The following is a 21,230-nucleotide window of genomic DNA, read 5'->3' on the forward strand; positions in this document are numbered from 1 at the left end:
CATTGAAGATTAGTTTTTCACGGCAATATCACGTTTCCTACGGCTTACCTGGTGCCGACTTCTTGCCGCACCTCTTCCATTTGCAGCCGGGCGGACCGGACCGACTCCAGCTCCGCCAGCGCCTCCTGACGCGTCCGGTCGTCCAGCTCGGCGTTAGACACTTGTCCCTGCAGGAACTTCATCCTCGCTTCCTTGGCCGTGTCGATTCTGGACGGTATCACCTCCTTGTCGTACCGTGCGCCGACAATCTGGTCCTCCGCCTCGACACTCAGCCGGCCGACACGAACCTCCTCGAGCTCCTTCTGTTTCTGCTCGAAGATCTCCCGGTTGATCTCGATGTTTGACACGTCACCCTTCTTGAATTTCTCGGCGACGAATCTGCGCACTTTGCATTCAGGCGGAGGAACGTCTTTCTCGTAGACGGATCCGACCACCTGCTGCTCGAATTCCATCTGCGAGCGCTCGGTGCGGACTTCCTCCAACTCCTGGAGCGCCTCCATCCGGGAACTGACGTCAAGTTCGGCATTGCTGACGTCACCTGTCTTGAACTTCCTCGACGCTTCCTTCTTGACAGCCTTGACTGCTGCAGGAACCACGTCCTTCTCGTAAACCGTGCCGACTTGTTGATCAACTTGCTCAAAGTTAAGACGTCCGACTTTGACTTCTTCAAGTTCCTTCTCTTTCTCGACATAATATTCCCGATCAATTTCAATGTTAGACACGTCTCCCTTCTTGAACTTGTTTTGCATAGACCATTTGATTTTTCCAATGTCAGCGGGAGCTTTTTCTGGAGTGTAGTTTGTTCCCACTTGTTGATCAAGAGGTTGGGCACTTGCTCTTTCTTTTTGAACTTCTTCGATCTCTTGTTTGATTTCTAACTTCCCTACATCGCGAAGCTCGGCGTTGTGAACATCGCCCTCCATAAAATGCATCAAAAGTTTGCCAGTGGTGTCCCTACAGATTTCGTAAGGCTTGTCTTTCCAGTATACCGTCCCTACAGTCTGTTCCTCGAACACGGCTTTCTCTCGTTCTTCGCGGACTAGCTCCAGTTCCTCAAGGGCTCTCCGTCTTGTCTCTTCGTCTATTTCTATGTTGCTCACATTTCCTTGTGCAAAACGCATTCTCAACTGTCCGGCAAGATCCCTACACACTTCGTAAGGTCGGTCCTTGTAGTACACCGTGCCTACAACTTGCTCTTCTGCTTCAAAGTTGAGACGTCCCACTTTAACCTCCTCGATCTCCTTGGCCTTTTCTTCGTAGTATTCTCGGTTTATCTCTATGTTGCTGACATCGCCTTTCTTAAACTTGTCTTGCATGGTCCATTTGACTTTACCGACGTCTTTGGTCGGTTTTTCTGGAGTGTAATTTGTGCCAACCTGCTGGTTGAGTGGCTGCACGTTCGCTCTTTCTTTCTGCACTTCTTGTATCTCCTCTTGCAGTTGGAGTTTACCGACGTCGGCAAGTTCTGCATTGTGGACATCGCCTTCTAGGAAACGCATCAGCAGCTTGCCGGCAGTGTCTCTACATATTTCATATGGCTTATCTTTCCAATAAACTGTTCCTACAGTTTGCTGTTCGAAGACAGCTTTCTTCCTTTCTTCTTGGACCAGTTCAAGCTCCTTTAAGGTCATCATTCGGGTTTCTTCGTCTACTTCAATATTGCTGACGTTGCCCTGTCTGAAACGCATCCTCAGTTGCCCACCGACATCCTTGCAGACTTCGAACGGTATCTCCTTGTAGTACACTGTACCGACAACCTGTTCCACTGGCTCGAATTGCAAGCGTCCAACTTTGACTTCTTCCAATTCCTGTGCCTTTTGTTGGTAGTACTCTCTGTCGATTTCGATGTTTGAGACGTCGCCTTTCTTGAACTTGTTTTGCATGGCCCACTTCACCTTTCCGACGTCCTTGGTGGGTTTCTCCGGGGTGTAGTTGGTCCCGACACGCTGGTCTATCGGCTGCGCGCCGACTCGCTCTCGCTCAACTTCCTCTATCTCGCGTTGAAGCTCAAGTTTCCCGACGTCTGTCAGCTCGGCGTTGTGAACATCTCCCTGCAGGAACCTGAGCCGGAGCTTTCCCGCTAGGTCCTGACATATGTCGTAAGGCTGGTCTTTGTAATACACCGTGCCGACGATCTGCTCTTCAAACTGAGCCTGAGCTCTCTCCCGCCTCACTTCCTCAATCTCCTCCAACGCCTGGAGGCGGAAAGACTCGTCGAAGTCAGCATGTATGACCTCGCCTGTGCGGAACATAAGTCGAAGAGCTCCAGTGACGTCTTTGCAGACCTCGTATGGCTGATCCTTGAAATATATAGTCCCGACCACTTGGTCCTCAGGCTGGAAGTCCTTGCGCTCGATCCGAACGCGTTCAATCTCTTGTTGAGCCTGCAGCCAATCAGTGCGGTCAAGCTCGGCGTTGAAGACGTCACCTTCTTTGAATTTCTGCTGCATTTGCCACTTGAGTTTCCCGACCTCTGGTCCGGGGGCTTCTTTGTCATAGATTGCTCCCACGTCCTGTTTGATGCGCCCAGCATGCGCCCGTTCCTTATGCACCTCTTCTATTTCCTCGGCAAGTTTCAGCTTGCCAACATCGGTGAGCTCGGCGTTTTGCACGTCGCCTTGTCCCCAGCGGATCTGCAGGCGACCAACAGTGTCCCGGCAAACCTCGTAAGGCTGGTCCTTGTAGTAGATCGTCCCGACAATCTGGTCTTCAAACTCCGCTTGGGCACGCTCTTCCTTGACGCGCTGGATCTCGTACTCAATCTCTTCCCTTTCGCGCGTGTCAAATTCGGCGTTGTGGACGTCTTCAGTACGGAACCTCATGCGCATGGCCCCTGTGACGTCACGGCAAACGTCATACGGTTGGTCTTTGTAATAGATCGTTCCCACAACTTGTTCTACACGTTCGGCGGAGGAGACAGCTTCCTTGACCATGGAGATCTCCTCCTCGACTTGTTCCCTTGAGCGCGTGTCGAACTCAGCGTTGGAGACTTCTCCCTTGGTGAAGCGTAGCTTCATTGCGCCTGAGACATCGCGACAAACTTCGTACGGCTTATCCTTAAAGTAAACAGTACCGACTATTTGGTCTACCTTCTCGGCGCTGGCGATGGATTCCTTGACTTCTGCGAGCTCTTGGATCACCTGTTCCCGAGATGCCAGGTCGAATTCTGCGTTGTGCACGTCACCCTTGAGGAAGCGGATCCGCATAGAGCCGGCGGTATCCCTACACACCTCGTAAGGCTGATCCTTGAAGTAAATCGTGCCGACGACTTGCTCAACCCTCTCGGCGCTCTGCACCGCCTCTTTCACTCGCTCAATTTCTTCAACAGTTTCAAGCTTTGATCGTAGGTCAAATTCAGCATTATGGACATCCCCTTTTTGAAATCTAAGCCGCATCTGTCCAGCGGCGTCACGGCAGATTTCGTAGGGTTGGTCCTTGTAGTAGATTGTGCCGACGATCTGGTCTTCGACGACTGTTTGGGCACGGGCTTCTTTAACTGTGGACAGCTCTTCCATTCTTTCCAGTTGCGTGCGCTCGTCAACTTCTACGTTGTGTACATCGCCTTCGCGGAACTTGAGCTTCATGCTTCCTGTGACATCCTTGCAGACATTGTAAGGAATCTCCTTGATGTAGATCGTACCGACCACCTGGTCGACGGGCTGGGCGCCTGCTCTCTCTCGTTTCACTTGTTCGATCTCTTCAATGGACTCTATCCGGAACGTCTGGTCGAGCTCAGCATTGTGCACGTCTCCCTTCTGGAAGCGAAGACGAAGGTTTCCTGCCGTGTCCTTACAGATGTCGTAGGGATGATCTTTGAAATACACGGTTCCAACGGATTGTTCGATGAAGAGCTTTCCTGTGGGGCGTCTAAGCGACTTCACCAGCTCGATTTCCTCTGCGAGTTCCAGTTTTCCGACTTCGCGCAGCTCGGCATTCCAGGCTTTGCCTTGAAGGAACCGCAGGCGCATGGTGCCCGTGTTGACATCTTGGCAGACTTCGTATGGCTCCTCCTTGTAGTAAATGGTGCCGACGACTTGCTCCACCGGCTCGGCTTTGGCTCGCTCTTCTTGTACGAACTTGAGTTCACCCACTGTCCGCTCTTTCTCAGCTAGGTCAAATTCAGCATTGTGTACGTCTCCACGCTTGAACTTCTCGGCCATTGAGGCCTTCACTGCCCCTATTGTCGGCGGAGGGATATCTCTGTCGTAACGGGTGCCGACATCTGATTGGTCGACTTGCTCCTGTGCGAGCCGTTCGACGCGCATGCGCTCTATCTCCTCCTGTGTTTCAATGACGGTTCTGTAGTCGAACTCCGCGTTTGAGACGTTTCCTTCCGAGAAGCGTAATTTCATGCCACCAGCGAGATCCTTGCAGATTTCGTAGGGCCGGTCCTTGTAGACAATCGTGCCGACCACTTGGTCAACGCGCTCGGCTGCCTGCACGGCTTCCTTCACCTGTTCCAGCTCTTCAGTTCTCTCCAGAATTGTGCTGTCGTCTGCTTCGACGTTGTGAACCTCTCCTCTGAACATCAGTCGCATCTGACCAGCCACATCCTGACAAACCTCGTACGGCTGATCCTTGTAGAAGATGGTTCCGACCACCTGATCCACTTTTTCTGCTTTCAGAAGATTCTGCCTCACTTGTTGGAGTTCCTCTAACACCTCTAGCTTCGACCGCTCGTCGAACTCGGCGTTGCTGACTTCTCCTTCGCGGAAGCGCAGCCTCAACTTCCCGGCCACGTTCGAGCAAACTTCGTAGGGTTGATCCTTGAAGAATATCGTGCCTACAAGCTGCTCAACCTGTTCGGCCTTAGATCTTTCGCTGCGGACCAGAGAAATCTCTTGGAGAGCCTCTACCCTCGACCTCTCGTCAAACTCAGCGTTGTGGACGTCACCTTGCAAGAAGCGGAGCCGCATGGAGCCGGAGACGTCCTTGCACACCTCGTAAGGCTGATCCTTGAAGAAGATGTGCCGACGACTTGCTCGACTTTCTCGGCTTGCTTGCGCTCTTGCTGCACCTCTTGTAGTTCACCCACTGTTTCTTCGCGGTACTGCTTTTGTAGTTCTTCGAACTCAGCGTTGTGGACATCGCCGGTGACGAACTTCTTCTTCATGGTTTCCTTGACTACCGCTACCTCCGGTGGAGGCACGTCCTTTGTGAAGACGGTTCCAACTTCCTGCTCGACAGGTTCCGCCTTCTTTCTTTCAAACTTGATGTACTTGATTTCTTTGGCTAGTTCAATCTTTGGTTTCTTGTCGAATTCTAGATTTGAGACTTCACCCTTTTCGAACTTCTTTTTCTCGGGCACGTACCTGTAAAGTCCAGAAATAGGTATTGTTTAAAAAGCAATATGCAACTTGTGTTGGTTATACGTATTCTTATTCAATGAAAGGCAATACCTAATACTAAGGTAGCTGTCATTATGAAAGAAAACAAACCAATGTCGTAAATGTCCCCTACCTGTCGTAGAGTGGACACTGTTCTTTCTGGATGTTGAACTCGGCGTTGTGGACCATGTCGGCGTTCACTTCGAACGGGCCCTTCAGTCCCTTCGCGGCGCCCATGGCGACCACGGCCTCCTCGGAGAAGTCCAACAACTCGGCGTTTCGCACGTCTCCCTTCTCAAACTTCCTCTTGAAGACGGTGGAAACGCCTTTGGGTACGTCTTCTGGCTTCTCACCTGTACCGCGTTGTAAACGGAAACAGAGCAGTTTAGCAAAAATGTAGCGTCACATCTAGATAGCTTGCTATTGGCAATTAACAAGTGATGAAAACAATGTTAGAAATTTCAAAACTACAATGTCTACAAAGCTAAAGCGTCTTTCATCTATTGTCATATTGTGCCATAAAAGACAGTGTTATGATGTCACCCGCTCACCTTGGTATGTAGGTTCAGCAGTATGTACCTCCCCTCGGTCGAACTTGGGGATGAGCTGGCCGTAGCTGTCCCTCACCACTTCGGTGGCAACTTCTCGCTGGATATTCAGCTCCGCGTTCCTTACATCGCCCTTTTCGAACCTGGAGGAGAGGGGACTTTGGTAACTACAGACTTCTATGCACCTTTGAACCATCATTGGGGTCATGATCAAGAGTCGATGAGGGCATGCGCTCAAAGTCTCGATGCTTCTAGCTTATTAAAAGTGGGTCATTTATTCAAAGGATGAAGGTTAGAAATAAGAATGAGAAATGTAGTTTTTCTTCCGACTAGGAATCGGGGTGAATCAGTACATCAGGAAAAAACGTTTATTGCTTGAAATTACGGACACAGTATTACCACATATAGTCAAAGATATCAGACAGTCTAAAGCTGTTCAAAAAGTTAGTTTCCTTCAATGTCATTTACGAACACATGCTATCTTGTATTACAATAGATGTGACATACTTGTGACGTAGTTCCCATGATACCCCGGGTCCAGGCATGGAATCCTTCTCCTCCTCGATCATCCTGTACATGGTGATCTTCTCCTCGTCCGTCAGCTGTTCCCCGGCCTCGAAGCGAGCGCACAGGCGCTTCAGCCGCACCTCTCGGAGAGTAGCCTCGTCCTTCTGCAGTTCCTCTCCGCGACGCACGGGGTGCTCGCCCTCAATTCTGCAACGTTATGGTACAGACAACATTGATTTTCTTGAACATTTGTTGTCATTTTGGACATAAAACAAGTTACAAAAATTTTGATCTTACCTGCTACCTGTTTTTGCTAACCATTTGCCCAATGCGGCCAATTTCTATAATAGTTTAATTGTATCGAAGATAAACAATCAGCGGTAAAACATTTATCTAGCCTATGTAATGTCCTACTTAGCTTGCGTCCTCTCATATGTTTGCCACCATCATAGTGATTACCAGGATTAGCAAACTGTCATTTTAAACCCAACGTCCTGGGAATCAACAATCACTTCCTTGTTGGGCCGTTAAGCCTTTAAGATGCGGGTAAGAGGTAGTGTTTGGATGTAGAAACACGTATATAAACAGTACAACTGTACGGCATGGGCGCTGGTGTATATCGTGACGGGCACAGACAATGCATTGAGTCATGATTCTAAAATATATTTTACTTAGCCTTTATTAAATCTTTTATTTACACAGTACATGGTTGATTGAGGAGATCTAAATTTAGCTTATCTAGAAAAAAAACCTCAAACTCATGAAGTTGGCTTGTATTCTCTATAATATCGCCTGTTCGTTATCTTTTCTAGAAGTGCAGTGTAGGTAGGCTGTTAAATTAAAGAGGAGTTTTCAGAACCATGGGTACTCCAATAACCGTAAATCAACACATATACTTCCTGATGTATTCTGACAGGAGTTTGAAAGTTCCATTTTAAAGAGCATAATGAAACAGGTGAAATGGCTATCATAGTGATCAACGTCACAACGATTACAACGTTTCGGCATTCTGAGATAAACGTTACAAGTATTTGAACGGAGACATGGCGTTACATTGGCAGAAAAGAATGCGCCACTCGGAAACGCGAAGCAGGTCGCGAAGACCTGTTCACCGGACAGGAAACGAATTCTCCCGCCAGGCGCCAAATAAGACCTGGTCGATCGACAGTTTGTGTCGAATTCCTGACGTGCCGAGGTCCCGCAAACATCCTGCGTGCAGGAAGGTCTCCTCACCCCGACAACTGTAGTGAGAGACGTTTTTCCCGAGGCTAGCTTAGAGTTTTACAGCGGGGTCCATGACTACAACATAACGGCCATATGGACTAGGCTAATGTATTGGTTCAATACTAGGTTTAGTAGTACTTAGTAGCAATGAGGAAGGTCTCCCACCCTACTTGTAAAGTGAGCGACGTTTTCCTGAAGCTGGCATAGCGTTTTTGTTGGCGGAACTCCGTCACTAACTCACTTTACACTTAATCACTCACACAATCTAACTACAAGCTTGTTCAAAACTATTTATGGATGATAGCAAGGTTCATTTTGCAACGGTGCAAGTAAATATCCATTCTGGGTTGAAACTTGTAATTTCGTCTGGCTTTGGTCTGAGATGGTACAAAGTATAAGTGCGCAAAATTGATAAAATCTAAACCGGAGGAAATAGCATCGCTAGGACAGTACTATGGGAGCCAAGTCAGGGGGATATAAAAACACGTATCTGCTTCCTGGGAACCGCCTATCTTAGCCTTCCTGTCGGCAGCACCCAGTGATCCGTCAGACGGTGTCAGCTCTTGGAACGTGACTGACGTAGGTAAGGGACGTGTTTCCAGAAACACGTGATGACAGCGCGAACTCTGGCGCACAGACCTCAAGGTCGGTTTCAATCCTGACATGTTGCGTGTGTTTTGGTGAGAGCTGTGTGATATCAAACCATCCGAAAGAGCTACAAAAAGTTGCAATAATTGCTAAAACGGGTATTTACAATGGATGTGTGATTTTTAGATTTTTTTTCTAGATTTACAAATTGATCAAATGAGATCGTGTATGAATAAACTCCGCTACAATATATAGTTATGTATACTCGCTATAGACAACGTGTACGTCTTGAACTGCGCTATCTCAGTCCAGATCTTCAAGGCAGATCATATCACAGTATTACAGATTGCAAGGCAATCACAGACACTCTATAGCTAACTTAATTACAAGTTGGAACTAAAGCGCGTTTAAAGCTACCCTCTTACACCTCTTGTAACATTTCTAAGCAGATGTTGGAGGCAAAATCGATACGTTTTCTTAGCAGACCATTTTTGTTACAAATTGTCTCCTTTTATACGGAAGCGGGTAGCTGTAGGAAAACGAACGACCCAGACTTCCAACATCTGCTAGAAGATCAGCTCTTGTTGTCCTACCGCTGAAGGAATTCGTGAACCTGTACCCAGACTTGAACCAAAACGGCAGTTCCAGAGCCAAAACAGGAAATTCCAGGTTCAGCTGTAGCACATACGTTAACGCTATCCAACAGAGCGCTGAGCTGACATCTTAGGCCCTTTGACGTCTCTGTTCACATGTTTGGCGTCTGCTCAACAACTGAAGGTGTCTTCAGCTCGGAGGTATTTAAAGTATGGTGGAGTCAGGAAGACGCCTGCTCGGGCCACTAAGGTTACAGGTCCCAGAGGTACCTGTTACTTTCACTCACTTTCACTGGTTATCTTCACCAGTGCTACGTGTGTGACCATGGGCGAAGGACACTATGTGCCCAATTTTAAGCAGATGTACGATTCGACATGATTTGTAACCTTTTTTCCGCGGTACGTACTTCGGTAAACATAGAAAAATAGCACTATTTGGAAGGCGTACACGTAGCAAATGCCACAGAAAGCCATGCAAAACTATTTTAGGCTACTTGTATATTTGTAGTCAGTTATGAAAACGTACAAATGAATGCACAAACTTTACACATCCCACCAATAATTGTGAAAGCAGATCCCCACCCCATACTACATAGTCTTTTTTAAGGTAAGGTAGTCTCATAAAATGGTTTTTGCCATACGTTGCATCTTGTTCAATTGCTATGCAATAAGGTCTATGCGTCCACCGCAAAGTTGGGCGAAATACAACGATCTAACTATTCTTCTTCCCAAAGTATGAAGACTATTCTGCACTCACCTGTATGTGGTTAATTTGCCGACCCGCTTTCCTTCGTCAACTTCGGTGCTTTCTTCTGTCCGAGTTTCTGTTTGTAAAACATAACGACAGTGTATCAGAAATATTGTAGAGAATACAGAATGTATGTGCGTTTCCTCCACTAGTATTACTATTACCATACCAGCAACCAGAAACGACTGAAAAAATACAAAATTTGTAACTATTGGGAAATGCTTCATTTCTGAAGATTCGCTTCGTTAAAGGTCTCCTGTCAGAGAACCGGCCAATGTTGACTACCCAATGCAAGATGAGCGCGATTTTCCACTATTTTGCCTACCGTTAAAATGTAATCATTCCTATTTACTATGATATAGCATGAGTTCTCCGTTCCAATTTGTCTGGATAAACCCTATGGTAGCGCTAGTATAGAGGAGGCCAACATCCTTTGGACCCCATATTGGGGGAGAGGTACTTGACATTGCTCATCATCTCACGCACAGGTTGAAGAAACACTCCATAAAAGACACACTTAATCACAGCCCTCTCTACTAAACAGAGGGGTCACCCGGGTGTAGACACGTTTCTGTGAAACACGTCTGGTGTTGGAGTGGCTCTGTTGTGGAAATAAGAGCGCTGTCAAGTGACAGGCAGCGTCCTCGAAGAGAAACTTAAGAGTGATTTGGCTGGCGAGGAAGCGACCTTCACAGGAACAGGGCGACATAAGTCACACGCACTGTAAATCCAAACAGTTCAAAATGGTCGTAAATTGTTAGACTTTCAAACTTCCATTGACTGACTTTTACTGCGATTGCATAGAATGGACGATGATAACCATGCAAGCCGGATTCGCACAGGAATCAACAAAGATGTGTTCGAGGCACGTGCTTGTCGTGATCTATTTTTGTCTAATCGGCAGAGAAAACACGGGGTAGCACCAAAACATCACACAAGAGGGAGGAATCTGGGCGGTTCCCACAAAGGGCTAAGCTCACGGAGAGGGAAAACGCTTCATCGACAGGGCAGTAAATAAATATCCAAAACAAACCCTACCGCTAAACCGAGTCTCTGAAATAGAGCATGGCGACCCACCCTTTTTCAACTCCACCTGTCCGTTCCAAGCGCTCTAATATTGTAATATGGCTCTTAAAGGACGTCCTTCCACGATGCTATCACTTGTCGTCACTATAAGTGCCCGTCTAAGTACATCCACTGCAGCCAAACTGGTGTTGATCTCGTTTCTTCCAAGGAAATAAAGCTTAGAGCACTGGCACACTTCCATTGAACTTGACGAGTTAGACATACTTTTGTCCGAAGGCCACTGGTGAATCATTGTGAATCAAGGGCTTTTTTAGGCTGGAGGACGATTCCCACAGGATGACTGACGTCTCTGTCAGACGACATTTTCCCTCAAGGCTGCCCACAATGCCTACCATACCAACAAGTGCGCACCTCATGAAAGGTACAGAACAAAATTGTCAACTTACGAACAGAGAGGTCTACAGAGGGCCTCCTAGTGGACACGAACAGAAACACTTTGTTCTCTTCTACTACAACTGCGGACTGACAAACATCCCCCATGTTGACGACACCAGCGACGTCCACCTTTCTACGCACTCGTCCACCGACCGTCCTTCTCTTTCTGTCCCAAACGTGAGGCTATCTCAGGGGACTTTAGGAACACCTCTCTGCTCTGTTTGCTCGAGCCTTAGGACATATATACGCGGTGATATCGTCTTTCGTCATCCCCCAAGGCTGCTTCGCTGCCGAGGAAAACGCAACATCTGGCGGGAAAGTGACGTCATGACAGGTGATGTACCGGAATGCCCGTTACAGGGTCAGCGGCAAGTTTGAATCTTGTGTGAACTTCAACTTCCAGCGACTGAAGGAGCTAGGAAAGTTTATTTACAGACCGATTAAGATAACACGGTCTGTCAAACTGATGTGACACCTGCTGAGTGGTCTAAGATGTTTCTAATAAATCTAAGGACCAATCCGTGCTGAGACTTGATCCTAAGGCCATACCAATCTTATTTGTTTCTTCTCGAATTTGAATGTACATGTTTTTTTTCATTTTCAAAAAAGAATTAAATGCCGGGAAAAAATACTACATGTTTTGCTATCATAAACCTTGTAAATATTACCATTCAGAGCCTAATGCACAAATTTTCAGTCTAAAAACAATGCCTTTTATTCAGAACATTAGTATTAACAAATCAAAGGAAATGACTCATTGTATAAAACGTGCCATTAAACTCAGGGTGTTTTTTTTGTTATTCAAGACATATATCTTCACCCCAGACCTTTTGAAAAAATTCTTTTTATTCTTTCTCCCCCTTTTGGTTCAATTTTTTCCTGCAAAAGAAAGAAGCTGCAAATAAATTTGGTGTGGCCTAACTGTCCATCGCGATGAGCAGTTCGACCAATGATAGCATGGCAATCATCGGTTCGACCAATGAGAACGTCGCTGCATGTCCATCAACTATTTGTCTCTTTATGTTTTCATCTTAATTAAACCTCTACGTTTTGCCCAAGGTGGGCGGGGCCGTAGGAATGGACCAATTTGTGCTCAAAATTGTAACGGTATGATTTGATACGAACTTTGGCAGTGATATACAATGACTCACGACAGAAACACGCACTGTATGTCGGATACTATTGACGGGAAAACATACAGAGGACCTGTTCTGGCCAAGGAGTCCAGTGTTTTGAAAGCATGGAGAACAAATAAACACTATGAGGTAATGTCTCTTGGAAACCCATAATTTCCTGACATTGACAAGCTCAAGCTTGTAAGGTCATGACGATTTATCTAAATCGACAAGCTTTTTTTTTTTTTACATCTATTCTGTTATCACCACACACAGTAATACGGAAACACCTACGACACCCTCGTCTGCATAACTGGGTTTGAATAACAAGTTTGATTCCGCCCGTTTCGCCCTCAAAGTCCACCAGAGGAAAGGGGATATCCTGGAAGCGGGCACGGGCCACGAAAATGATGCTCTTCGTTCGGTCTCCCGGGGAACATGTTTGGAATTCCTCGGCGCGATTTCAACAAGCAAGGATTTTCTCAAAGTGTTCAACACGTGTTTCACAGCTTGAGTCTGCGCGTTATTTATAAGTCTCAGACGGTTACGAAATAGGGAGGGTCGCGTCGGAATTTTTAAATCATCACAGAATTCATTGCAATTTACCATCATCATTGTTATACATGTAGCTGACTTTTGTCTTTTTTTTTCAATTTGAAGAGAATGTCTTAATTGATCAAAAATAACCTTCAAAAATAAAAACGATGTTAAACGAATTGCTGATTGTGGAAAACAGGGAAAAAAGCCAAAATTTAGTTGAAAAGATGCATCCTTTTACTTCAACCCTTCCTTGTCACTGTAAACACTTTTCGCCACTAGTTGGTCTTACGTAAGTTTTCTGTTTTACCAAAATGTACATTTGTTGTATACTTTAGCTGCTTTTGTTTTATTTCATGCACTCCAGGAAAATAGAGTATTATTAGTAGATGGAGATCTAAATAAACCATTCAAAAACTACAGGTTCTGTACTAGGTACTAAGCTGTCGTTCCCAAATATAAGGATCTCTGTATTGCTTTGACTCCTTCACTTACAGCAGTTATTGGTATTCAGAGATTGTGTCTATTCTTGACTATGTTCCGGAATGCAGAAGCTGTGTTGATGTTTCTATTAAAAGCTTTAGACACTTTAGGTTACAGAACACTGTTCTAGTCCAGGCGGTTTCTATCAGAGCAGAACAACAACAAAGCATTACTGAGAACATACTGTATGTAATGTACCGCGTACAGGACTTAGACTCGCTGTTTCAAAACAACTAAAACTGTAAGATATCTGCACTTCTGTAAGGTTTCTTCAACTGAGATATTCCGCTTGGAAACTGACGAATTCGAAAACTATTTACACAAGGTTTTAAAACAGCCCAAGCAGCATTTTCAATAGTGGAAAATTGTGTTTATCGTTTCAACTAATCATTTTTGTAAATAGTAAAATTACAAAACCTGTTAGTATCTGGATATAAGCTACAAAACAGCTCCCATTTTTAAACATACACACTCACATTCCTACAGGCCTGCCTCTACGTATACATACCGTTACTAAACTCATGATTTGTGATCGGATTTTCACTGGGGCTGCGTCGACGGGTCGACAAGGGCCTTCATTTCCTCACAAGGCAGTCCGATGTCGTACGACACATCAATTGTCGTAGACCTATCGTAAGACTTATAATGAGATGGGGGCCTTGCCGTGGGATCCGACCTATATTCGGCGGCACCGTATAAGAGGGTATGTTTGCATGTACAACAAACAAGCTTCCGTCACACGGCTTAACTCTTGTTGTCAACTTAAAGAGATGCTCGGCTGACAGAAGACAATGACGGTCCTTGAGTGGGCGCCTTTCCCACCTTAATAAGATAGCTGACCTGTTTACACATAGGATCGGACATTTTTACCCGGGTTTCAGCTTCGTATGTAGGGGACACTATGGAAGCTCATCTTTGCCCCTGAGTGTGCTAGATTTATAGTAATAAATGGTAATCTCTGTAGTTATCATACCCAATATCACCGATATTGGAGAAATTGAGAAATTAACACCTGTTTTAGCAAGACAGCTTGCACCGCTGTCCACCATACAACACTCCTTTGGCGATGCTCTTGCATAAACATCAACTATCACAACATTTCTTTTTATTAGGAAAATGTTTTTCTACCTGGTGGTTGAAAGGCCCAGTGGTTGCTCACGCACCGAAAGAAAACAACAACAAATAAACATGTGACTTGAGAAGTTTCCGTTACCTTCGCTAGAAGATTAGGTATTCGGTTCGGTAGCAATTGTGTGCGTTGCGTATGTATGTGTGTGTGTGTGTGTGTGCGTATGTGTGTGTGTGTGTGTGTGTGTGTGTGTGTGTGTGTGTGTGTGTGTGTATGTGTGTGTAGTTGACCAGCATACCTCCAGAATGCCTTGATGGATTGTCTTGATATTTGTTACGTAGGTAGGTCTTGATGAGACCTTGAAAAGATAAGATGAAAACTTGTGTAAGAGTAAGAACTTACGGACGTCTTCTGTGGTCTCCCCGCCTTCAGTGGTGGTGGTGGTGGTGGTAGTGATGATGCGGTGCTTCAGCTTGCGGGTCTCGATGTCGCCGGGACCGGCCTCAAACTCCGTGCGGCGCACCTTCACACGGGACGGCCCGGTAGGCTGCTGCACACGGGTGATCTTCTTGAAAACTTTCTGTCGTGGCGAACGAGATGGTTGTGGCACAATGAAAGACAAACCGGTACTGCATTTGGTTAAAGCTAACACCATACTCATTGCAAATTAAGACAGCAATTTGCAACTGTACCCGATAATTGTTAATAAATGTTATATTCTTCTTATTACTATTGTTCTTAATTGTTTGTCCGTCTTTTTCAGTTACTTGCCAAAAGTTGCAATTGATGGTCTACGGGTCCCAACAAGGAATGGACCATACACCACAACTGGTATAGTGTGTTACAGGAAAAAAAATTGAAATTTCGTAAGAGATGAATATAACGCTATGTGTACAAAGATTGTTTAATCATTAGTGGAAGGTCGACACGATCATCACAGAAACTAGACATTATACACTGTAAGACTGATAGATATAGATCCAGCGCTGTTCCTCACATGACTAGACTTCTGAACGCTTAATTGCCTTCGCTGTGTTCGCTACTCGTTGTGTTTTGAACTGTTTTATATATGTATGATAATATCCTATGTATATGTATGATATTCTATGAACATCTGTGATTTAAATACCCCGAAACTGTATCAACTGTAAACGTCGTTGACCGACGATTTTAACTTGTGTATTTAGACCAGTATATTTTAATCAGTGTATCTAGAGCTCTTGACATTTTTATCTTGTGTAGTTTACCACGCAATTCAGCCGTTGGCTGCAAGGTGGCAACTGTGACGTCTGACTTTTGAATAAACCATTATTATTATTATTATTATTATTATTATTATTGTGCAAGCAAACAAAAATAGCTACCATTGGCGGTGCTTCGATGATCGTTGTCTTGACTTCTGGAGCGGTCTCCACTTTGTGCACCACAGTCTTAACGACAGGGGGCGCTTCAATCACTTTGCGGACAACTTTGGGAGGCTCCACCTGAAGAGAGACATCCAGAAAAGAAAGACGCAATGTTACCAGGACTACAGGCTTGTAGCTTAAGGACTGCAGGCTTATTCGACGGAGAGCTACCGTTCTTTCTTAGGTCAATGGCGAACTGGGAATCGCTGTCATACGTTTTACCTGCACCTACCTGTAGTTAAATAGTCTGGTTGCATCCTAACGCTCGAGAGAACGAGGACTACATACACACTTGGATTTTTTTATAAGTTTATACACACGTAAAAGGACCTGGGTGTAACCCATCGCACAGTGTAATATAAGCGTTATCGTTAGTTGCCACTGCCACAACAACAGCGAATAATTGGTCGTGCAGCGGAGGGGCTAGAACGTTTAGCTCGCACCATCGAACACCTTGTCATCTCCATGTTCGTGCAAACTAATGGATTCGGACCATAACTGTTCCAAGATATAGACGACATACCTAGAATTTATCTAGTCCTCGCGGCTGAAAAACTGGAACAAAGAAAGGTAGAAACTAAAAGGGAATGGAAGCAAGAGTAGCAGTAATAAAGAAATGATACTAGAAGATCAGGAATGTGACGAGCATTGAAGGAGGAAAAGGCAAGAAAGAACAAAAGTGGAAAATAAAAGAAAAACTACGAACAGAAAAAAGGATAGAAAGGAAAGGAAAAAAGAAGCAAAAGCCAAGAAAATGGATGAAAGAAAAAGAAAACAGACGAACCTTAGTGATTGTGTGGACCTTGGTCTCAGGCTTGGTGACCGTTTTATGTACCTTTGTCTGAGTGGTGGTCACAGGCTCGCCCTTCGTCACCGTTGTCATAACTTTGGTTGTCTTTCGTACCTTGGCAGAAAAACACAAATAAAATCAAGAAAACATACAGCGTGACGTGGTTGAGGTTGTGTGATAGCAAATATAAATTTCTTCGAAGAGGGCTCTGGACTCAGGCCTGGAAAAAACGTGCAATACACAAAGTGTGCGATATAAGTTTGGTAATTTTGGCGTTTCTATCATTATCATATCCTATAATTATCATATCCTTAAGGGGCACTGTAATTCTATAACGGGTTATGCACCAAAGGTCTTTCTTTGCATTCCTCGAAGCAATAAAAATTGCTTGGGTGTGACTCATTGTACAGACAATAGATGGTTCGCCTACATTCAAAGAGTCCAAGTCTTGCTGACACGTGTTGTACGTACCTCTGGAGGTTCTGCCTTTGTGGTGACGGTACGGAAGGTTGTCGTTTTCACGTCCGGTTTCTGGTCGCTGGACATGGTGCGGGTAACCCTCCGAACCTCGGTCACCTGTGGCTGCTGCTCGGAGACCGTCCGAGTGAACGTGCGGACCTCGGACACTTCCGGCTGGGCGGTCACCGTGCGGGTGACACGGCGGACCTCGGACACTTCCGGTTGCTCGGTCACTGTACGGGTGACACGACGGACCTCGGACACTTCCGGCTGGGCGGTCACTGTACGGGTGACACGGCGGACCTCGGACACTTCCGGTTGCTCGGTCACTGTACGGGTGACACGGCGGACCTCGGTCACCTCCGGAGGTTGCTCAACGACGGTGCGTGTCACCTTTCGCATCTCTGTTACTTCTGGTTGCTGTACAGTCTAGCACAAAAGAGAAGAAAAATAACTTATACAGTAGAAGTCAGTTAATTGCAAAACGGATAACTGCATACTTCTGTTAATTGCACGGAATTCCAAAGTCTCGTAGTGATGCGGTTCGGCTGATTAAATTCACTTTGTTGCACCATCCGGATAATTGCACAAAATGCCCTGGCAAATGGGGAGTGCTTGTACCGTATATTCATTTCAAGCTACAGCGCCAAGCTAATAAAAGTCTACGATAAATAAGAATAATAGATTAGGCATTTTTCTCAATTTTTTCATGATTAAGCATTTTACCTCAATGTTCCTTCAAACATGACTTTGAACTCACCGTCTTTGTCACTTTTCGGACTTCGGTTACTTCTGGTTGCTTTTCCTCTGTGACGATCCTAGTCACCTTTCTGACGCCCACTTCCGTTGGTTGTTGGGTTTGAGCTTTGGCCTGAAGTTTCTGGATTTTCCTCATCACTTCCGGTTGGGCGGAGGGCGTCACCGAGCGGATGGTGGTGACTTTGGCTTCGACCGGAGTCTGATAGAATCATCAAAATATGGAAGGTAAGTTGATACAAATGCATCAACAGAATAGAATTGATAACAGGGTGAACCTGTAACGTAAGAGACACCAAAGAGTGCAACTACGTCATCAAAAGAAACTAAACACGACCAGAAAGTCAAACTAGTATCCATAACTTCGACGCATTTCGTAAACTGAGCCAGTGGGCAGTAGGTTGACCTGAGCTTGGGATTGTTTGAAGGATTTTGGCAAGGATTCGATTAGCACGATCTTCAGTCAACGATTAGGCAAGGGTAGATTGGATACAGTTGGATTACAAAGGAGGGTCATCATTTTAAGGGACGAATCACGTTCTTGGCTTTGGTATTTCAGGTCACCAGGTCTATTAGCGTCTACGGGATCGACAGAGTCGTCGTCTTGGAGACTATTTCGACCTCGACGATATATAGGCTTCAAAATCTAACGTCACATAGATTAAGTACTAACTAACTTGTAAAAAAATGAGTATCGGGTATCAAGTGGGCGGGGAGGGTTGTATGGATAGATAAAAGTTAAATTTGTTGTAGACTTTCCTCCGTTAGTAGTTAACGGTACAAACTGCAGGCAGGCCTTGCGGAATCATGCTTGTCCTGGGTTTCATGCGCGAGTTCATCTGGTTGCTTTGCAAACGAAACCGCAGGCATTAGTATGTTTTGAGCCTGCAATGTGCTACACCGAGTCGTAGTGGTGATAGTGTCAACGGCAACATGCCAACGTAACGGTAATGTCAACTCATAGCAACCCTCTCATGCCATACCAGCCTCATGCACATGTATTTGTCAAGCAGCAACCCTGGCGTACTGGCCTGCGATTCGTCTCCTTCGTGCGTTAGCGCCAGTCAGATGTCAGCCAATCATATACTCCCCCTCCTGTTCTTTAAGGGCAAGTTACCGACCAACCGTGTTGCGTCTTGGCCGCAGGTGGCGATTTGATTGGTTGGCGATGGCTGACCAGCGCTTATGCATAGAAAAGGACGGATCGCAAGCAGGTGCGGAAGAGCCGTTGCTTGATATGTGCAAGAGGCTGACCTGGCAAGAGAGGATGCCAATTGCTCTTCCTAATATGTCTTCTTATTTAGTTCAAACTCTTATTCAACGCTAAGAAATAAATATGTCGTCTGTTCTCATGTCTGTTGAGCATTATCACCATACGACCACGGCGCAGCACATCGGAGTAGTCGCGCAGATAGCACACACCTGTAATGTTTCGGCCTTTACAAAGATGGGATCAGGCATTTCAATAAAAGTTTCGGAAATGACCTCGGGTGGTCCTGGTGCGAACGTCACTGTTTTCGTCTCCTCTGTTTCTTCGACCACAGGAGGGGCTTTGGGTTTGGGCTTCTCCGCTGGAGGTGGTGCCGCTTTAGCTTTGGGCTTCTCTGTTGGAGGGGGTGCCACTTTGGCTTTGGGCTTCGCTGGAGGGGGTGCCACTTTGGCTTTGGGCTTCGAAGGAGGGGGTACCACTTTGTCTTTGGCCTTCTCCGTTGGAGGGGGTGCCACTTTGGCTTTGGGCTTGTCCACTGGAGGGGGTGTGACTTTGGGCTTCTCTGTTGGAGGGGGTGTGACTTTGGGCTTCTCTGTTGAAAGGGGTGTAGCTTCTGGCTTCTCCTTGAGTCCTGCAGTATGAGGAGCATCGACTGGTGTAGAAGGTGGAGTTGTTCGGTTTTTAGCTATCGCCACTTCTGCAGTAACCTCGGCGGCCGCCACGCCAACATCGGAAGCACTCCAGGACACCACCGGTTCTACTGCCTCCGCGGAGGCCTCCTGAGCCGCGGGCGCGACTTCGCTCGCCGTGACTTCCACTTTTATTGTTGCAGGACTCTGTCCTGTTGAAACCACAGGAGGCTTGACTGGCTCCCGAGGAGCTTCCGGTACTGGCGTTTCTTCGGCGGCTGGGACGGGACTTCCTCCTGCCTGTGCTCCGTCCGTTTGGGGTGTAGCCTCTGCGACAACAGCGACAGGACTTTCAACCGCAGTTTCGTCAACGACAGGGGCGGGACTTGCAGCCTCAGTTGTTTGTGCTGCCGTCGGTGCAGCTTCAGCTGACTGAGGTGGAATTTCAGCAACTTGTGCAGCCTCTTGAGCAGGACTTTGTTCAAGGGCTGCAGGCTCAGATGCCGGTGTTTCAACCGCTTCAGGTGCGGGCTCTTCGGTTGCAGTTTCGGTCGTAACAGGTGGCTTTTCAGTCGCCTCTGGGGCAACATCTGCGGACTCTGTTTCTTCCTTTGTTTCACCTGGAGCCTCGCTCACGGGGGCAGGGGTTTGAGACGGCTCCGCCTCCTTAACAGAAAGAAAAGAATCATCTGTCGTCTCCATGTTGGGGGAAATGGAGTAATTATAGTTTTCACTCATTGCTGCGGTTGGGTGGGTAAGAAAGGTAGCTGTGTAAATGGAGGAAAGGTAAGGTTAATTTTTGAAGCTTTCAATTGTAGGGGAGGGGTCGGTTGCGGTAGTTTCATCACAAGGAAAATATTTGTGACTGAATATTGAAAGCAATCAAGGGAGAATGTACTTTTAGTATCATTTTAAAAATGGGTATCAACTGACGTGCGTGACAACGGTTGCAATGAGACAACAAATTGTAGGGGGGGGGGTGTCGGTTGCGGTAGTTTCATCACAAGGAAAATATTTGTGACTAAATGTTGAAAGCAATCAAGGGAAAACGTACTTTTAGTATCATTTTTTTAAAAAATGGGTATCATCTGACGTGCGTGACAACGGTTGCAACGAGACAACGTGTGATGTACGTTTTCTTCTCAATTACGATTTATAGCCCTTTAGGCAACGTATGACATGACGTCAACATTCGACAGCTCTTGTGGTAGCCTTCTCATGGTGAAAATAAGTATACCACTGTTCCCAGCTTATTAATTATCTATAGTAAGATACAAATTTGCACAGCTCTGCACCAATGATTGTTTCTCTTCAGAACGAACCTATCCCATATCCCGACCTGCCTCCGATAAAACGTAGACATGAAAATAAACACACAGAAGGACAAATATTTGAAAGACATGCAGCCACTGATTGGCAGTCAGACTCTCCTACAGCGTACTAGAGCATATCTTGTACCCACCTGTACTTGGGGAGGCGGTGCCTCGGCTGGGGTTGGCTTGTCGGCCATTGTGATTCACTAGACGCTAAACAGACACATCACGATTAAACATTGTCATCTCTTTGCAACTCTGTTTAAAATTTCCAGAAATCAAACATAATTCAAAATAAAAGCGAATAGAGATGCAAACTACAAACATTGTGTACTGAACAAGAACAGAGAAGGGTTATTCACAAAGAGTCGAAATAAAATACGGATCACGAGAGGTGGATTTTGATGATGTTACAGAAAATGTTTGAAGAGAGAGCGCTGAACATGTACAATGTATGTACTACATGG

The 21,230-nt window shown here is 46.0% G+C and overlaps 2 protein-coding genes across 4 annotated transcripts in view; both read right to left on the minus strand.

The window, feature by feature from the left end:
- LOC118403251 overlaps positions 1-5,060 on the minus strand; it is a 17,868-nt gene extending 12,808 nt beyond the window's left edge. For all 3 annotated transcript variants that reach the window (XM_035801858.1, XM_035801857.1, XM_035801856.1), the window contains exon 1: positions 49-5,060. In XM_035801858.1, coding sequence (XP_035657751.1) covers positions 49-4,916 — 4,868 coding nt within the window. In that variant the 5' untranslated portion in view covers positions 4,917-5,060. The remainder of the gene's footprint in view (positions 1-48) is intronic.
- On the minus strand, positions 5,028-20,960 carry LOC118403562 (neurofilament heavy polypeptide-like). The gene is made up of 13 exons (XM_035802298.1): positions 20,913-20,960; positions 19,034-20,116; positions 17,616-17,813; positions 16,868-17,284; positions 16,391-16,510; positions 15,565-15,684; positions 14,603-14,780; positions 9,545-9,611; positions 6,383-6,589; positions 5,879-6,018; positions 5,461-5,680; positions 5,073-5,312; positions 5,028-5,034 (listed from the first exon to the last, which is right to left on the minus strand). Exons 1-13 carry the CDS (start codon positions 20,958-20,960, stop codon positions 5,028-5,030), a joined length of 3,045 nt encoding a protein of 1,014 aa, XP_035658191.1.
- Positions 20,961-21,230: the final 270 nt, after the last annotated feature.

This window comes from Branchiostoma floridae, chromosome 16, assembly GCF_000003815.2.
Source record: "Branchiostoma floridae strain S238N-H82 chromosome 16, Bfl_VNyyK, whole genome shotgun sequence".
NCBI classification, from domain to species: Eukaryota; Metazoa; Chordata; class Leptocardii; order Amphioxiformes; family Branchiostomatidae; genus Branchiostoma; species Branchiostoma floridae.